Source organism: Fundulus heteroclitus, chromosome 17, assembly GCF_011125445.2.
Source record: "Fundulus heteroclitus isolate FHET01 chromosome 17, MU-UCD_Fhet_4.1, whole genome shotgun sequence".
Classification (NCBI taxonomy): domain Eukaryota; kingdom Metazoa; phylum Chordata; class Actinopteri; order Cyprinodontiformes; family Fundulidae; genus Fundulus; species Fundulus heteroclitus.
The window spans coordinates 5,634,391-5,648,339 of NC_046377.1; the positions used below are offsets into that span (position 1 = coordinate 5,634,391).

The window sequence follows — 13,949 nt, forward strand, 5'->3', positions numbered from 1 at the left end:
GTTGTTACCCAAAAGCAGAGACCAATGTATTATCGAGCCTCCAAGCAAGTCGACATCTTTTTGTAATGGAAAAACAAAAACAAAAGAAAAGCACTTACTGCACGACTGAAGGATAGAGCAGTAAAATTTATATTTAATATTTAGCGAAATGTGAAATTCGATCTTCGAGAATCTTTCAGGTTCAACTTGGGAGGACAGTGGAAACCTTTGAGAGAGCGAAGACCGTGCTCGCCGACGCTGCTTGCGAGGATTAAACTCCCGTCCGAAAGGCGTTGCCACACTGCAAAAACGGATCTAAAAATAAGTAAAATGTTCTTAAAGTTAGTGTATTTGTCCTTGATTTGAGCTGGTAAATAAGATTATCTGCCAATGGAATGAGTATTTTAACCCCTAAAATAAGATAATTAGACATCCTGCACTTGAAATAAGACGATGGAGATGAGTTGTTCCTATTTTAAGTGCAAAAATCTTATTCCATTGGCAGATCATATTATTTACCTGCTCAAATCAAGGACAAATACACTAACTTTAAGAATATTTTTATCCATTTTTGCAGTGCAGAACGGAGAGAATGTTGCTGAAACACCCCCAACAATGATTCTTGTTACAATACTGCCTTGTCTTTGTTTTCAGATTTTGCATTTTTCGATTTGCCACATGGGAATAGGGACGATGCTGCGCGCCGAGGTCATCAGCTTTCCGCCGAGTCAATATTTACAGAGCTTACCCTAAAGAGCTCTTAAGGCTGCGGCATTGCTGACACATTTTGGACAAAATCATGCTTCCAAGCTTGTGGGAACAGTTTGGCCCAGGCCCCTTGTGGTTTTCTTTGACATCACGTTGTAGCCTCAGAAGACAGAATAGTTGCATTTAGATTTTTATTATTCGTTTTATACTGCAACTTCCATGACTAATGCTAAACACTCCATTACAATTTCCGAACTTGCATCGTTTGTCTACGGCCCTGTCACTTCATCTCCGTCCATATAGGAAAACTGGGGAAGCAACGGGGGAACAATTGGTATTGATCTTTCTATAAAAACCGCACCGATGATTCCACCACACAAACATAGCGACTGAGAGGCATAATCTTATCCACACGCAGTCAGTCAGACGACGCACAGACTCACACACACACAAACCTCACAGTTTTTCAGCAGAGTGTAGTCCCTAAGCTACATGCTAAGCCCCTGGCTGTACAAGTCAGATCCTCTCTGCTTGGCTCTGACATGCTCTTCTTTGTGGCTGTAAAGAATCTGAGGACTGGCAGCGAGCCATGGAGGGATGCCTATTCATACCGCGGGGCTCAGAGTGGTAGCAGACGCCGGCAGGGGTCTGCTATCTGTACCAATTCAGCTTTTCAGGATGAGGCATTATTTTTTGAATGACTAGAACATGTTCAAGATGATGTGGGGGGGGGGGGAAAGCAGTTTCATCGCTTCAGGTACATTTGAAATTGTTCACAGGGAGAGCTGGTGTCATTCAGGCAAGACCTCTACCACCAATTCCTGCACACATTTCTAGAGGATCCAAATGTTCTACATGTTGGGTTGCAGTTTAATATGATTCCTGTTGCTACTTTTTATGATAAAAAAAGAAAAAGAAACGTATAGTAAATCTTTCCATTATGCCAGAATGCTTTCTGAGTAAGTTTAGGACCAAATTGCTCTGTTGAATGTCAGCGTATTCTAAAAGCATACAAACACAGCAGGGGAATTTCACCTAGAGCTAATAAAGTTGGGAAGGCTGGATAAATATTCGGAGTTGTGTAAAATACATTTCAGCTACGCGCCGTTCTCTTATTCTGCTGACAGTAACTGCAGAGATCCAAAAACATGGCTTTCAGCACAACAAAGTGATTTTAGGAGGTTTTAGTTACCTGGAAAGACATTTTCTAAATGGTAAAACTAACGCATTCACAGCTCTTGATTTTACATTTAGTTACGCTACGAGTACAAATTTCAATGTATTTATTATAATGTTTAATGAAAGGCAAACAGCAAATAGTACATAGTGTTTGCCAAGAGAATCTGAATGTGTAATAATAATAATAACAATTTGTATGTACTCTGATAGCCCTACATAAAATCTCATGCAACCGACTGCCTTCAAAAGCCACAATAAGTAATAATAATAATGACACCTGGTGATTATAATGGAACAATTATATATGTATATGATGTTGTATTCTGTTCTTTTTCTGGTCCGCTTCTCTTACTGGCTTCCGTGTTAGCAGGCTGTTGCCCTTTTACCAAGATAAAAGAACAAATGCTGTGCTCTGTGTTGGGAACCCTGGGAACTCTCATTTGATTGGCTGAGGAACCAGGAAGTAAACACAGGCTACACACTGCACAAAGTAGTTCCGGACCGTACCTCTAGGTTTGAAAGAAGTAAAATCTGTCTAAGACTTTGTTGATGGAGGGGACCGATTGTTTATAGGCAACGTAACTTCCATCCTGGGTGACAAATGAGAATGATTTAGATTGATTTTACAGTAAATATCTTACTTATAAGCTTCCAACACAGCACACATGGGAGAGATGATCTGGTTAAATCAGACCAAAAACCAAGCTACATGCAAAATGAATGGACCATCCCCACAGCGAAACATGGCAGTAGCCGTATCACACTGTGGGGATGCCTTTGCTCAGGTCAGAGTTTAAGATGAAGGGTGTCAAGGGATTTCTAAAAATATCTCATTTGTGACTTGATGCTTGATTTGAGCAGGTAAATTTAAATAATCTGCCAATGGAATTTTTGCACTTAGAATCCATCTATCCATCCATTTGCCAATGCGCTTATCCCTTGTGGGGTCGCAGGGGTGCTGGTGCCTATCTCCAGCTGTCTGCACTTAGAGTAAGATCAACTAATTTCCATCATCTTATTTCAAGTGCAGTATATCTAGTTGTCTTATCTAAGATCTTATCTAAGGGGTCAAAATACTCATTCCATTGGCATATCATTTTATTTACCTGCTCAAATCAAAGACAAATACACTCATTTCAAGAATATTTGACTTATTTTCAGTTCCCTTTTTGCAGTGTACACTGTTCAAAACGAGAAAGACAGGATGAAAATTTCTTCTGGGTCAGGCAGATATATGTTAATCTTCCTAAATCACTAAATAGTAATACGGAAAGCTTCAGTTTCACTCATGTTAAATATTAACTTAGTACCTGAATAGCCCACCTGGGATTTAGCTTTACAATCCAAATTTTAAAGCCTAATGTCTGCCAACATGGAACAGACCTTAGCTTTATTTACTACATGTAGACAGTTCCACAGTGTACCTCCGAGAAAGATTCAACAGGAAGCCAGTCAACTTTGCATGGCTTGGGTCTATTTCCCTTCCCAGATAAGAAGAATGCATCAGGTTTCATGCTGGGTCTCCTCACATGAGACGCTCACGTTAACTCCCACAGAAATGAGGTCAAACTCACTGGAGGACGTAAAACGAAGACAGAGAGAGCCCGAAACAACATCTCCCTCACTGCCAAGGTAACTGGGGACCTTTTATATCCCTTAAACAGCTTTGTGTTGCTTGGGAGTGAATGTAATCTTGGTCTGGATCGGTTGCTTTGTTTCCCCATAACATCTAGATCTGTAGGGGTTGAGGGTGCCAATGGTCTTTACTGGAAGCACATGAAATGAATTGCATGTGCGCTGGATCAGCTTTCATTACCTGCACAAGTGTCACAGGTTGCAAACACGGAGTCTGTAATCAGATGTTCCAGAACGTAATGTTTTTTTTTCTTTTTTTAACAAACCATTTAATAAACTAATGATGACTCATTCAAAACCTTGTCCTTCATTTTAAAACTACGGCCATAATACAGAACAGCATTCATCTGGTAGCCCTCCAAATGGATATCCCTTCATATAATAATCAGGCAATCATGCAAGATGTAGATGAAGACTGTTTGCAACGGACACCCTAAATTAGTGGGGCTCATTTTTTTTTTTTTAAATATGTCATTATTGGAAGAATGAAGCATTCAGTTTTATTTGGTGCCCAGGCTTATCTGCTGCAAAAAAGACCGGGAATTCAACTTTCAGACACTGGCCTACAGGCAATAATTATTTCCTTGAATAATGGAGCGCTGAGTGTTGTGTTACTGTAATAAAGCTTAGGAGGTCACCTAGATTCATGTGCTTTGAGTAGAAATACTATCTATCCTCTAATTCAGGTTCTTGGGTCCAGAGGAGGGCTATTGTTCAGAAACAGAAACTTAGGACTAAGTTGTTGCTCCAAGTCTACAGAAGCAAGGGAATCCATCACGGAACAATGCGCCTATTAGGCTTGACCCAAATTCTTTCAAAATGCGATTGTGTCATGGCTGTGCTTGTCAAAGCTTCTTATTTCTCCTGTGATATTTCACTCTTCAAAAACTGCCATTGAGGGCTGAAACTACACATTGAGGTAATATTTCTTACTGGCCGAAGTCTGTACTCCCCCTTCTTTGTGAGTTAATATCTTATCCTTGTATGACAACATGCTCCGCTTAGTGAAGAAATAACTGATACGTACAAGCAGTTTAAGTGTGGTACGAGTTTAGTTAATCAATATGGCAAAAAATGCGCTACATTGGCTTTGACATTGTGCATAAGTCACGTGTGCAACCTCGTTGAAGATCTTTGTGGTTCGGGCATTGTTTTCCAAACGAAACAAGACATTTACCATGGCAATTAACACTTCTCTCTGACATTTTATAGACGAAACACTCAATCAAGAACACAACGAGCACGTTAATCGATAGTGAAAATAATTGTTGAGGGCAACCCTACACAAAGCCAATTAGTTATGACAGCTCAAGCAAAGGATCCCCTAAAGACCGGCTCTGACGGGTCTGCTTGGTAATGGTAAAATAACCAAATTCCATCTCCAAGTTTACCACAATAAACTTACTCAGTACAGGCTTTTTGATTAAATACAACAGAATTAAGCACTGCTCTTGGGCCTTTAATATTAATTATGAGCATGGAAGTGTGGGAATCATTCAAGGCAGATGCCTGAAGACATAACGGGGAGAGTTTATACACCACCAATCGGCCGACAGAGATGTTCTCCATGGCGTTTTGGTTGTCAGCGGAGATGAGAATAACCTCATCCCCAGGGAGGAGTGGTGGTCTGCTGGCTAGAGCAGCGTGCTTGTGCTCTGAGAAGGATGCAAGTACCGGGTTCGATCCCAACTGCCGGCACTCCGGGTCCCTGAGCAAGACCCTTAACCCCCGATCGCTCCCCAAGCGGCGCACAGTGGCAGCCCACTGCTCCCCAATGGGGATGGGTTAAGATGCAGAAGTGAATTTCTCCATTGTGAGATCAATAAAGTTCAATTATTATTATTATCAATGATGTATGGGATAGGAGAATAGGGTTTGTTACAGAGGAGATGCATTGCCAGGTGCTAAGGAAGGCGGTCCAGCAGATGAGACTTACCGAGAGAGGATGCACAGCATGCGGTGTGCTTGAAGACCGAAACCGGGCGGTAAAACCGTGAAAACTGACCTTCAGGAAATGAACGCCTTCTCTACGCAAGAACACACGCATCGTGCACACCCGCATGACGCTTGCGTTCACCCGTCAAGATTTTTAAAATTGCCGGCCGATTTTTCAAAACCTAAGAGACACCATATGTAATGATAAAAAAAAAAATAAAAAATCGTAGATAAAATAGATTTGCTCTACTGCAATTTGTAGAAAACACCATTGAAGTCCCCCAGGTTGTCTGGTAGGAAATACCAAAGGGGAATAGCTTTGGTTTGATGTGGATGCCCTGCATGCAAAGCGAGTACACTGTATTTCCCCTGGCTTGATATTCATATATATATATATATATATATATATATATATATATAAATAACTGTGCTAGTTTGAGTTAGGACGAACCTGATGAGAACTTGTGAGATCAGAGACTGCGTCGCATCTCTTAACGAGCGCTCGTATCTGCGCGAGAGCCCGTGTTCCGTTTATTATCCTGCTCATCCTGCTTTCCCAAAAACAAGGCCGGTATCCAACCCGACAGGATTCCATAGACATGACTTCACATCCATGCGCGAAGATCTGAATCGCTCGTCGCACACGGGGGGGCCCCGGCGTCCTCTCATCAGCCCCGAACGCAACGCAATGGAGGTACATATCAAAAGATTTGCATCATCGACGCTGATTTCAATCACGGCCCTATACCTGCAGGATCTCCGTGTTTGTGCAAGCGATTTTCTGTTTATATTTGTGCATACGATATTTCTGACAACGCGCTCCCCGGGCCTCACCTTCTCACAACAATAAGCTGTCATCATATTCACATGCAGCCCTTGTTCTCACCACCCCTCCCAGCGCGCGGTGGATCAGTTTTGTAATCCCTTTATTGTTACTGTGGTTTTGCGCCGACAATGTGTGAGAGGACAAGCTGCTGCAAGCTTAAGGAAAGAGCTTGCTTTCGTAGGTGTTTGCATAGCCTGATGTCACTCCGGCTCCTGTTTTGCATCTCGCACTCCAAAATGGCACGTGACGCGAGTGCGACGGACAAGATAAGATTTAACCGAGGGTGCGAAACCGATAAAACTGCTTATGTAGTTGAGAGAAGAAAAAAAAAAAAAAACAACAACAACAACGCCGTGTGCTTTCAAAAAGCCTCTCGCTGGAGCGGATTAAAAGTTTCAGGACTACACACCAAACCCGCAAGCACATAATCACGCAGGTTTAATTAGCTTCAGAGGTCACACCCCTGTAGCCCTAGTCTTTGGTAAATAATTGCAATCGACGCAACTGGAGATCCTTTTAATGCTGCCGGTGATGCGGCATAAAACCCCGCGCAGCGCACCTCATCTCCAGCTGTCATTTCCTTCCACTGTTTATTTCTCTGTATCTTTCTCTCCCCTTCCCTCCGCAGCCATCTCTCAGCGCAGACAGGCCTGTGCATTGAGCGCCGGCTTTAGATTACAAAGCACAGATCTGCCTGGGTACACATGGCAGTGAGCTGTCAAACAAGACATGTGGATTTCTCCCAGGCACAATGGTGTTTGTGGAGCCAACGCTTAGGCAAACAGATGGAGAAGAAAAGGACAACCAAGGAGGAAGGTATAGCAGGAGAACAGTCGCTGGTGGTGCAGTGAAACTTCCAAGTTCACTTTGTGAAAAGTTCTAGACAGAGCAGCTAATGCATTTCACCGTTTTCCTAAACCTGCGACCATAATGTTGATTACTGTCCACCAATCTGGTTGTAGTTTTGTCATGAAATTTTGAACTAGTAAATAACTGTTATTTGCGCCTATTAATATACTTCTCCTGTTGCATTATAATTCTACTTTTATGTAATCCAGTAGGTTATTTTTCAGCCATTTCTCATATTTATCCTCATGTGTGCCTCTGAGACATTTGGGATAAAGCTTAGATTCAGAGATGCCTTTTATAATTACTTTATATCGTTATATCGTATTCAGCCTAAGAATATAGAAATATTATACCTGGAGAACTTGCTAACTCCATGCAGAAAGACCCTGCTTGCTGCAAGGCAACAGCGCTACCCACTGCACCACTATATATATGTGTACATACACATATATATATGTGTATCTATATCTATATATCTATATATATATATATATATATATATATATATATATATATATATATATATATATATATATATATATATATATTCAATAAAATACAATACCAAGATGTGTGTTTGTTAGATCGAAAGTGCCTTTTGAAAAGTAACTTAAGCCGGTATTAAACATAATTTCCATTAAGTCCCTATTTCTGCATGAAAAGCTTTTATATATATATATGGAGAACTATCTATCTATCTATCTATCTATCTATCTATCTATCTATCTATCTATCTATCTATCTATCTATCTATCTATCTATCTATCTATCTATCTATCTATCTATCTATCTATCTATCTATCTATCTATCTGTGTACATACACCACAAGCATGCTTCTCATGTACACAAGCATCACTTGTGTACATGAGAAGTAGCCCAGGCAGTATGTGTGAAATACAGCTGTACTTAGACATAGAAAATCCCAATTTATTTTCAAAAACAAGTAAGACAGGCCAAAAACAGTAATGCAAGACATCCAAAGACATATGTATGAGTAAGATGATCCACGAAAACCCAGGCAGGCTATGTTTGGATCTCTGCGCACCCCTTTTCATTTTAACTGTTAGCTCGGCTGTGTTGTGGATAATAGAAGCTTTAGCTTCCGAGAAAAGGAGGTTTAAGTGAGGCCAAAAGAGCCGCCTCTTGAAATCTGTGCCGCGGTGTGACTGTCCGCAGCGTGATAGTGTTGCTGTTTCACTGGTGAGCCCAGGTCTGAAGAGGAAGCAACTTTATCCAGTTATTCCTGCTCAGTGGCTCAACACCATTGTTGCAGCTATAAACTAGTGCAGTCCGAGACGCGACGAAGCATCAACATTTATGAAAACTAGCATTGCAAAGCAACTCTTTTAACCAACACTGTAAGACGGAGCCGCCATCGGAAACTGCCCATTGGTTCTGTTGACTTTTGCCGAAGCACTAAGCCTGAAACTATCCATGTGTGTAAAACGCGTTGTAAAAAGTTTGGACAATTGGGAAACTTGGCTCACTGGATTCTTGTTGCGGTCTGATTACATCATTTTTACGAGCAGGAGGAAAGAGGACGGACAGGAATAAGGACGAAGTTGGGAGAAAGTTACCAACAGGCCTCAAGACGTGAAGGAGAGTGAATCAACTACATGAAAGATAAAATAACGCATTATTCAGTTAGCAGAGCATCAAAGCAATGTACATATAGGTGAGAGTTTGCAAATGAAATAAAAATGTGCAGCAGATGTTTTGTTTTTTTTTTGCTACACTTGAATGATTTGTCTTCGAGAATCCGATTGTTTTTTATTTTTTTTTTATTTTCACTCACTGAATTTTTGTTTGATATGTATATAAAGGCCTTTTCAAATATTCATAATTTGAAATTTTGGAAATTTTGATTTTTTTTCCAATATACTAACACCATGGCCTTTCTGGTTTACTTTTAGAAATATATATCTAAAAAGTGTGTTAAGTGTTTACATTCAGCCCCCTTTTATTGTGATACCCCCTAAATAAAGTTAGGAAGGGGACATAGCAGCGTGCGTGTAAAATCCCGACAACCTTCTCAAGAGTCTGAACTTTTACAAAACAACTTTTTTGCTGGGTTTTATTTCTGGGTATCTTAAATATAGGGACCAAAATAGAAATGCACGACAAAAAGTGTTTGCAACATCATGATGCTGCCATGTTTCACCAGGTACTCGCAGTGAGGAGCAGTGTAGGATGTGCTTATAAGGGTGTCAGATGAGGGGGGATGTTTGGAAAAAAAAAATGCACAGCACACTTCACCCGAAAATGTCCAGCTGCAAACAGCTATTCTGTCCTGCAGCATCTTCCCTGTTTGGTCTCGTAATATCAATCACATTTTTTAAATGCGTCGTACATCTGCTGTGAAACTGGCAATTGTATTGTATTTATTTTTTTAAATGCTATGCGGATCACTTTAGTGTTACTATGCAGGGGACATGGGCGAACGTGCACTGCTTTGAACCCAATGTAAACACAGCAAAAAAAAAAAAAAAAAAAACCTGCATACAGAAGGAAGAGCGGAAAGTTCCTAAAGCTCATTAATCTGTTTAAAGCTGTTGAGTGTAGAAACTGAGCCCTCCTTGTTTGGGTAAGTGCAAAGGGATGAAGAGAAAATTCCACCTGTCGCCACTCTCTTTTTTTTTTTTTTTTTTCCAGCAAAGCTAATGAATAACAAAGACCGCAAACATGAGACTCATTAGCTATTTCATTTTAAATAAGCATAAAGAGACACTACTTCCCACTCGCGTTCCAACTTATTTGTCTTTTTTTCATTGCCTGAAAAGCATCCTCGTTCGATCCTTAATTCTGCCGTAAACTGACCCGCTCTTGTCCCTGCAATCACTGGCGGGGTTTGATGAAGTCACGTCGAACACTGACTCAATAAATGGAAGTCTTTATGGCAGGTTATTACGGGGCACTTGATACCACTTTGCGGAAGGTCAATGGCTGGGTTCGAACTAAAGCGTGCGGCGGCAGCTGTAATCACTCCACTCGATATGCTACAGTAATTGCCGAGCGGGGAAGCCATCTAGGTGAACAAACATTAGCCTCAGGGGGATATAGGAAGGGCCCGATTAAGTGGAAGTTGTCTGATGGAAATGACAGAAACCTTTTTTTTTTTGGGTGGGGGGTGGGAGGCTGCATCCCAACCCATTAAAGGTAAAGAGAAACTAGAGGATCAGGCCATTAAACCAGTGCATGCTGGGAGTTCGGCTCACTCGGAGTGGGAAATAACAGCTTGCTGTTAAGACAATGCTGCCTGGTTATTTACCCGACACGTTGTTATATATAATAGAAAATGAGCACGTATTTAAATTTATTTATTTTTTTGCCTTAAAGTTACCAGTCACGGTTTTCTGTGAAATCACTCAGATTCATCTGTGACATAGTTAGTCACTTACAGAACAACACGTCGTGGTCAGTTCTCTATGTCGGTTGCTATTCAGCTGTAAAATGTCAACTATTCAAGATAAAAATCTGCCCTCCAAAAAAAGAAAAAGAAAGAAGAAGGAAAAAAAAAAGCACATGACTTCTATGACATCACATAGGGTAAATGATTAATGCAGTGACGGCAGGAATCATTGTATCTAATAACAGCTGGAATAATCTGTACAGTCCATCATAGGATTATTTATCAGTGGTAATATTTTTATGATGGACAGTCCATCATAAAAATATTTCAACTGTCACCCTGACTCAACAAATAGTTACTGACATCGGATTGGATTACCTGGACAGCAGTCAAACTGCAGACCAATCACCTTGTGATTAGAGCGGTTAGCCCTGCCTACTGACTTTGATGGGTGGAGAGGGTGAGAAACACATGGGGATGAAATTATTGAATGCATTTTAATGATGATATGTTTCAATTCAAATGTTAATGATTTTTTTTCATATTTTATCATGTATTTCATAAATAATATATATATATTTTTTATGTACAGTTAATTCAAATATTAGTCATACCATGGCAAACTTAGATTTGCAGTAGACTTTTAGTTTCACCAACATGTTTCGTCTGACTGGAATTAACATTGATATGTAGGAGCGGCCCAGGAAGTGTCCGGCCTGGACTCTGATGGAGAATCTGTGGAGGGAGCTGAAGATGAGGGTGATGGCAAGGAGGCCTTCCAACCCCACACACAACGAGCTCATCGCTGAAGATAAATGATCAAAACACCAAGAAACGTGCAAAAAAAAGCTGCTAGGCAATCAGAAGAAGGGTTGGATTGCTCTTAATCTTCCATTATTGAGGGAAGAAACAACATTTTTACATGCCACTTTTTGTTATGTACTGTAAATAAAAACTGCTTGATTAGGTTTCAGTATCTTCTGAGCGACGCATGTCTCATTTTCTAGGAAAAAAACAACAACTTCTGGATTGAATGATAACAATTTAACAATCTAAACCTGCCAGGTGTATGAATTAATTTGGCCTTAACTCTATTTATTACATGATCGCAAACTTTTACCTAATGCCTAACTTAAGATTGTAATTGTGTAGATGCTTGCCTTAGCTTTGAAAATGATTTCTATGAAGAACTTTTTTTTTAATGGAAGGGGGGTGCATTCTTTTCTTTTGCTACAGTGGGGACTCAATCTTGATTTAAATATAGTGATAATATTAAATAATATTTTGGAGCTTTAACTGGAGCTGGTAATGAATGACCTCCTGTCTGGGGAGGTCAGATGTTTATGAAGACCTGTGACCTGATCTTGACAGTGAACAGACCCCTCACTACAACAGCTCCATGGCCTGACTGCTCCCTGCCTCGACATGTGCGGGAACCAGATAAGCAGCAACAAGAGAAAACAGCTGTTCCATGGTTTAGTTTCAGAAGAACAGTTGTTACAGTTGTAGTAAGATCAACCGAGTGGAGGGGGCAAATAGCACTCATGTCATGTAGGATGAGGAAAGCAGGTGGTTTAATTTCACAGAACAAATACAAATTGGCATATTTACATTCCTCCTGCAACGTCCTTGTGGTTTGACTTACCTGACTCAGAGGTGACAGAGCTCCGTTTCCTGCCTTGCTCAATTTCCTTCCAGGTAAGAACCGCGGGATAGAGCGCGACTTCTACCCTTCTGTGCTCCTGAAAAAGCTCCGAGCCGATGATCTTGTCTTCCATGCCGTCATTAGTTATATGGCAGAGGGCGAAAGCGCTCACTCCAACTTTGCTACGACCTGCGTAACGAGGAGCGCCCGGCGCCTTGCGTTGTTGGTGACTCCGGCTGCGGGGCAGACCGGTGTCAAGAGAGAGACGGCGACAAAGATCCTGGCAGGAGGGAGGGCTCACTTCGCTGTGACAAACGATGCACATTTTCTGTTGTGATCACGTTTCACCACATGAATCTGAAGTGCCCTGCAAAGCATTCACACTAGATCGTCACAGCTACTAAACTACTCGTTAAAAAATAAAAATAATAAAAAAAATAAAAAATACAAAATATGTTTTATTTTTTATAAAATAAAAAAATATATATTTTATTTTTTATAAAATAAAAAAAAAATATATATATATATAATAAAAATAATATATATATATATATAAAAATAAATAAATAAATATATATATCTATCTGATCTATATATCTCTCTAAATAAATATATATACACACATACACAGAGCTTAGTGTATTATGTAGCCATCCTGTGCAGGTTTGTAAGAGAACATTATCGGACAAACATCCTCATGAAAACCAAGGAACACTGGTCAGGTGAAACTTTTTATTTTTTTTTTTATTTAAAGAAGTATAGAATAGAATAAAAATACTTTTATTGTCCTACAATGGGGAAATTTGGGCATGACGGTAACTAAAAACACGTAGACAGAGTTGCACACTACATAGGTAATATGAATAACAAGCTAATTTAAAGTTAAGTTCTAATGGGAAAGAAAATGTACTTATCAGAAAGGGAAAATGGAGGATACAGTGGTGTGTTTTCATGGGATGATAGCTGGAAGGTACTGTATAGGCAGATAAATACTGGAAGAAAACAAAATCAGAAATCTTTGACCAGACTTGAAAATCCTCCTCGTCAAATTTATATAACTTTGAGTACATTGTATGTGAAAATGCCTATAAGAAAAGATCTACATTTTCTTTTTTAATGGTTCAGATGACTTATTCATCAATTTTCTATACCTGCTTATCCATGCCAACCCAGGACTTTCTTATTGCAGGGCAACAGTAATGCCATTTTACCTCTGTGCAGAGGTATATAAAAAGCAAAGTTGTTACAGTGCTTTTGCAGCCTGTATTCTGCCAGGGAGTTTATTTTCATTGTGTATAGGGTGGTAGACGGTTACGGAGAATGCTTGAAGAACCAGCTGGCCTAGGCCATCATTTGCGCAAGAATCATTTCTGGGTAGTCTCCAGGAAAGCTGCCTGTTTCTGGTCTTTTGAAATAGTTGAATAAGCAAGACAAATCAGATTCAAGCTTTCATTCTTGCTCTGCTTTTTTTGTCTAAGTGAGATTTATGAATCTAAAAGAATAGATTACATTCAATTACTGTAAAATCAGATAGTATCAAATATGATTACCACAGGTTTTTACAAATATTATAAAATAATGTTGCAGCTTTCGCAGGGTTTCACAGTGGCAGAAATGTAGGACATAGTGAGTGCTCCTGTTTTTCTACATATCAATCCTCTATCAAATTGAAATCACTTTGTTTTAGTCATATCAACCACACCAGGCATCACATCATATCGAATCATAATTGGTGTTAGCCCTTCTCTAAACTTTGACCAAGCTTTAGGAAGTATTCTCCAATTAACATGGCTATCTTGATTCTTGACTGCTGTTAATGTATGATTGAATACCTTTACTTTTG

The 13,949-nt window shown here is 39.9% G+C and overlaps 1 protein-coding gene across 1 annotated transcript in view; it reads right to left on the bottom strand.

The window, feature by feature from the left end:
- The window catches only part of cerk (ceramide kinase), a 49,158-nt gene extending 36,780 nt beyond the window's left edge, over positions 1–12,378 (bottom strand). Inside the window, 1 exon segment of the mRNA XM_036149128.1 lies at positions 12,107–12,378. Within this exon segment, the coding sequence (XP_036005021.1) occupies positions 12,107–12,239 (133 nt within the window). The 5' untranslated portion in view covers positions 12,240–12,378.
- Positions 12,379–13,949: the final 1,571 nt, after the last annotated feature.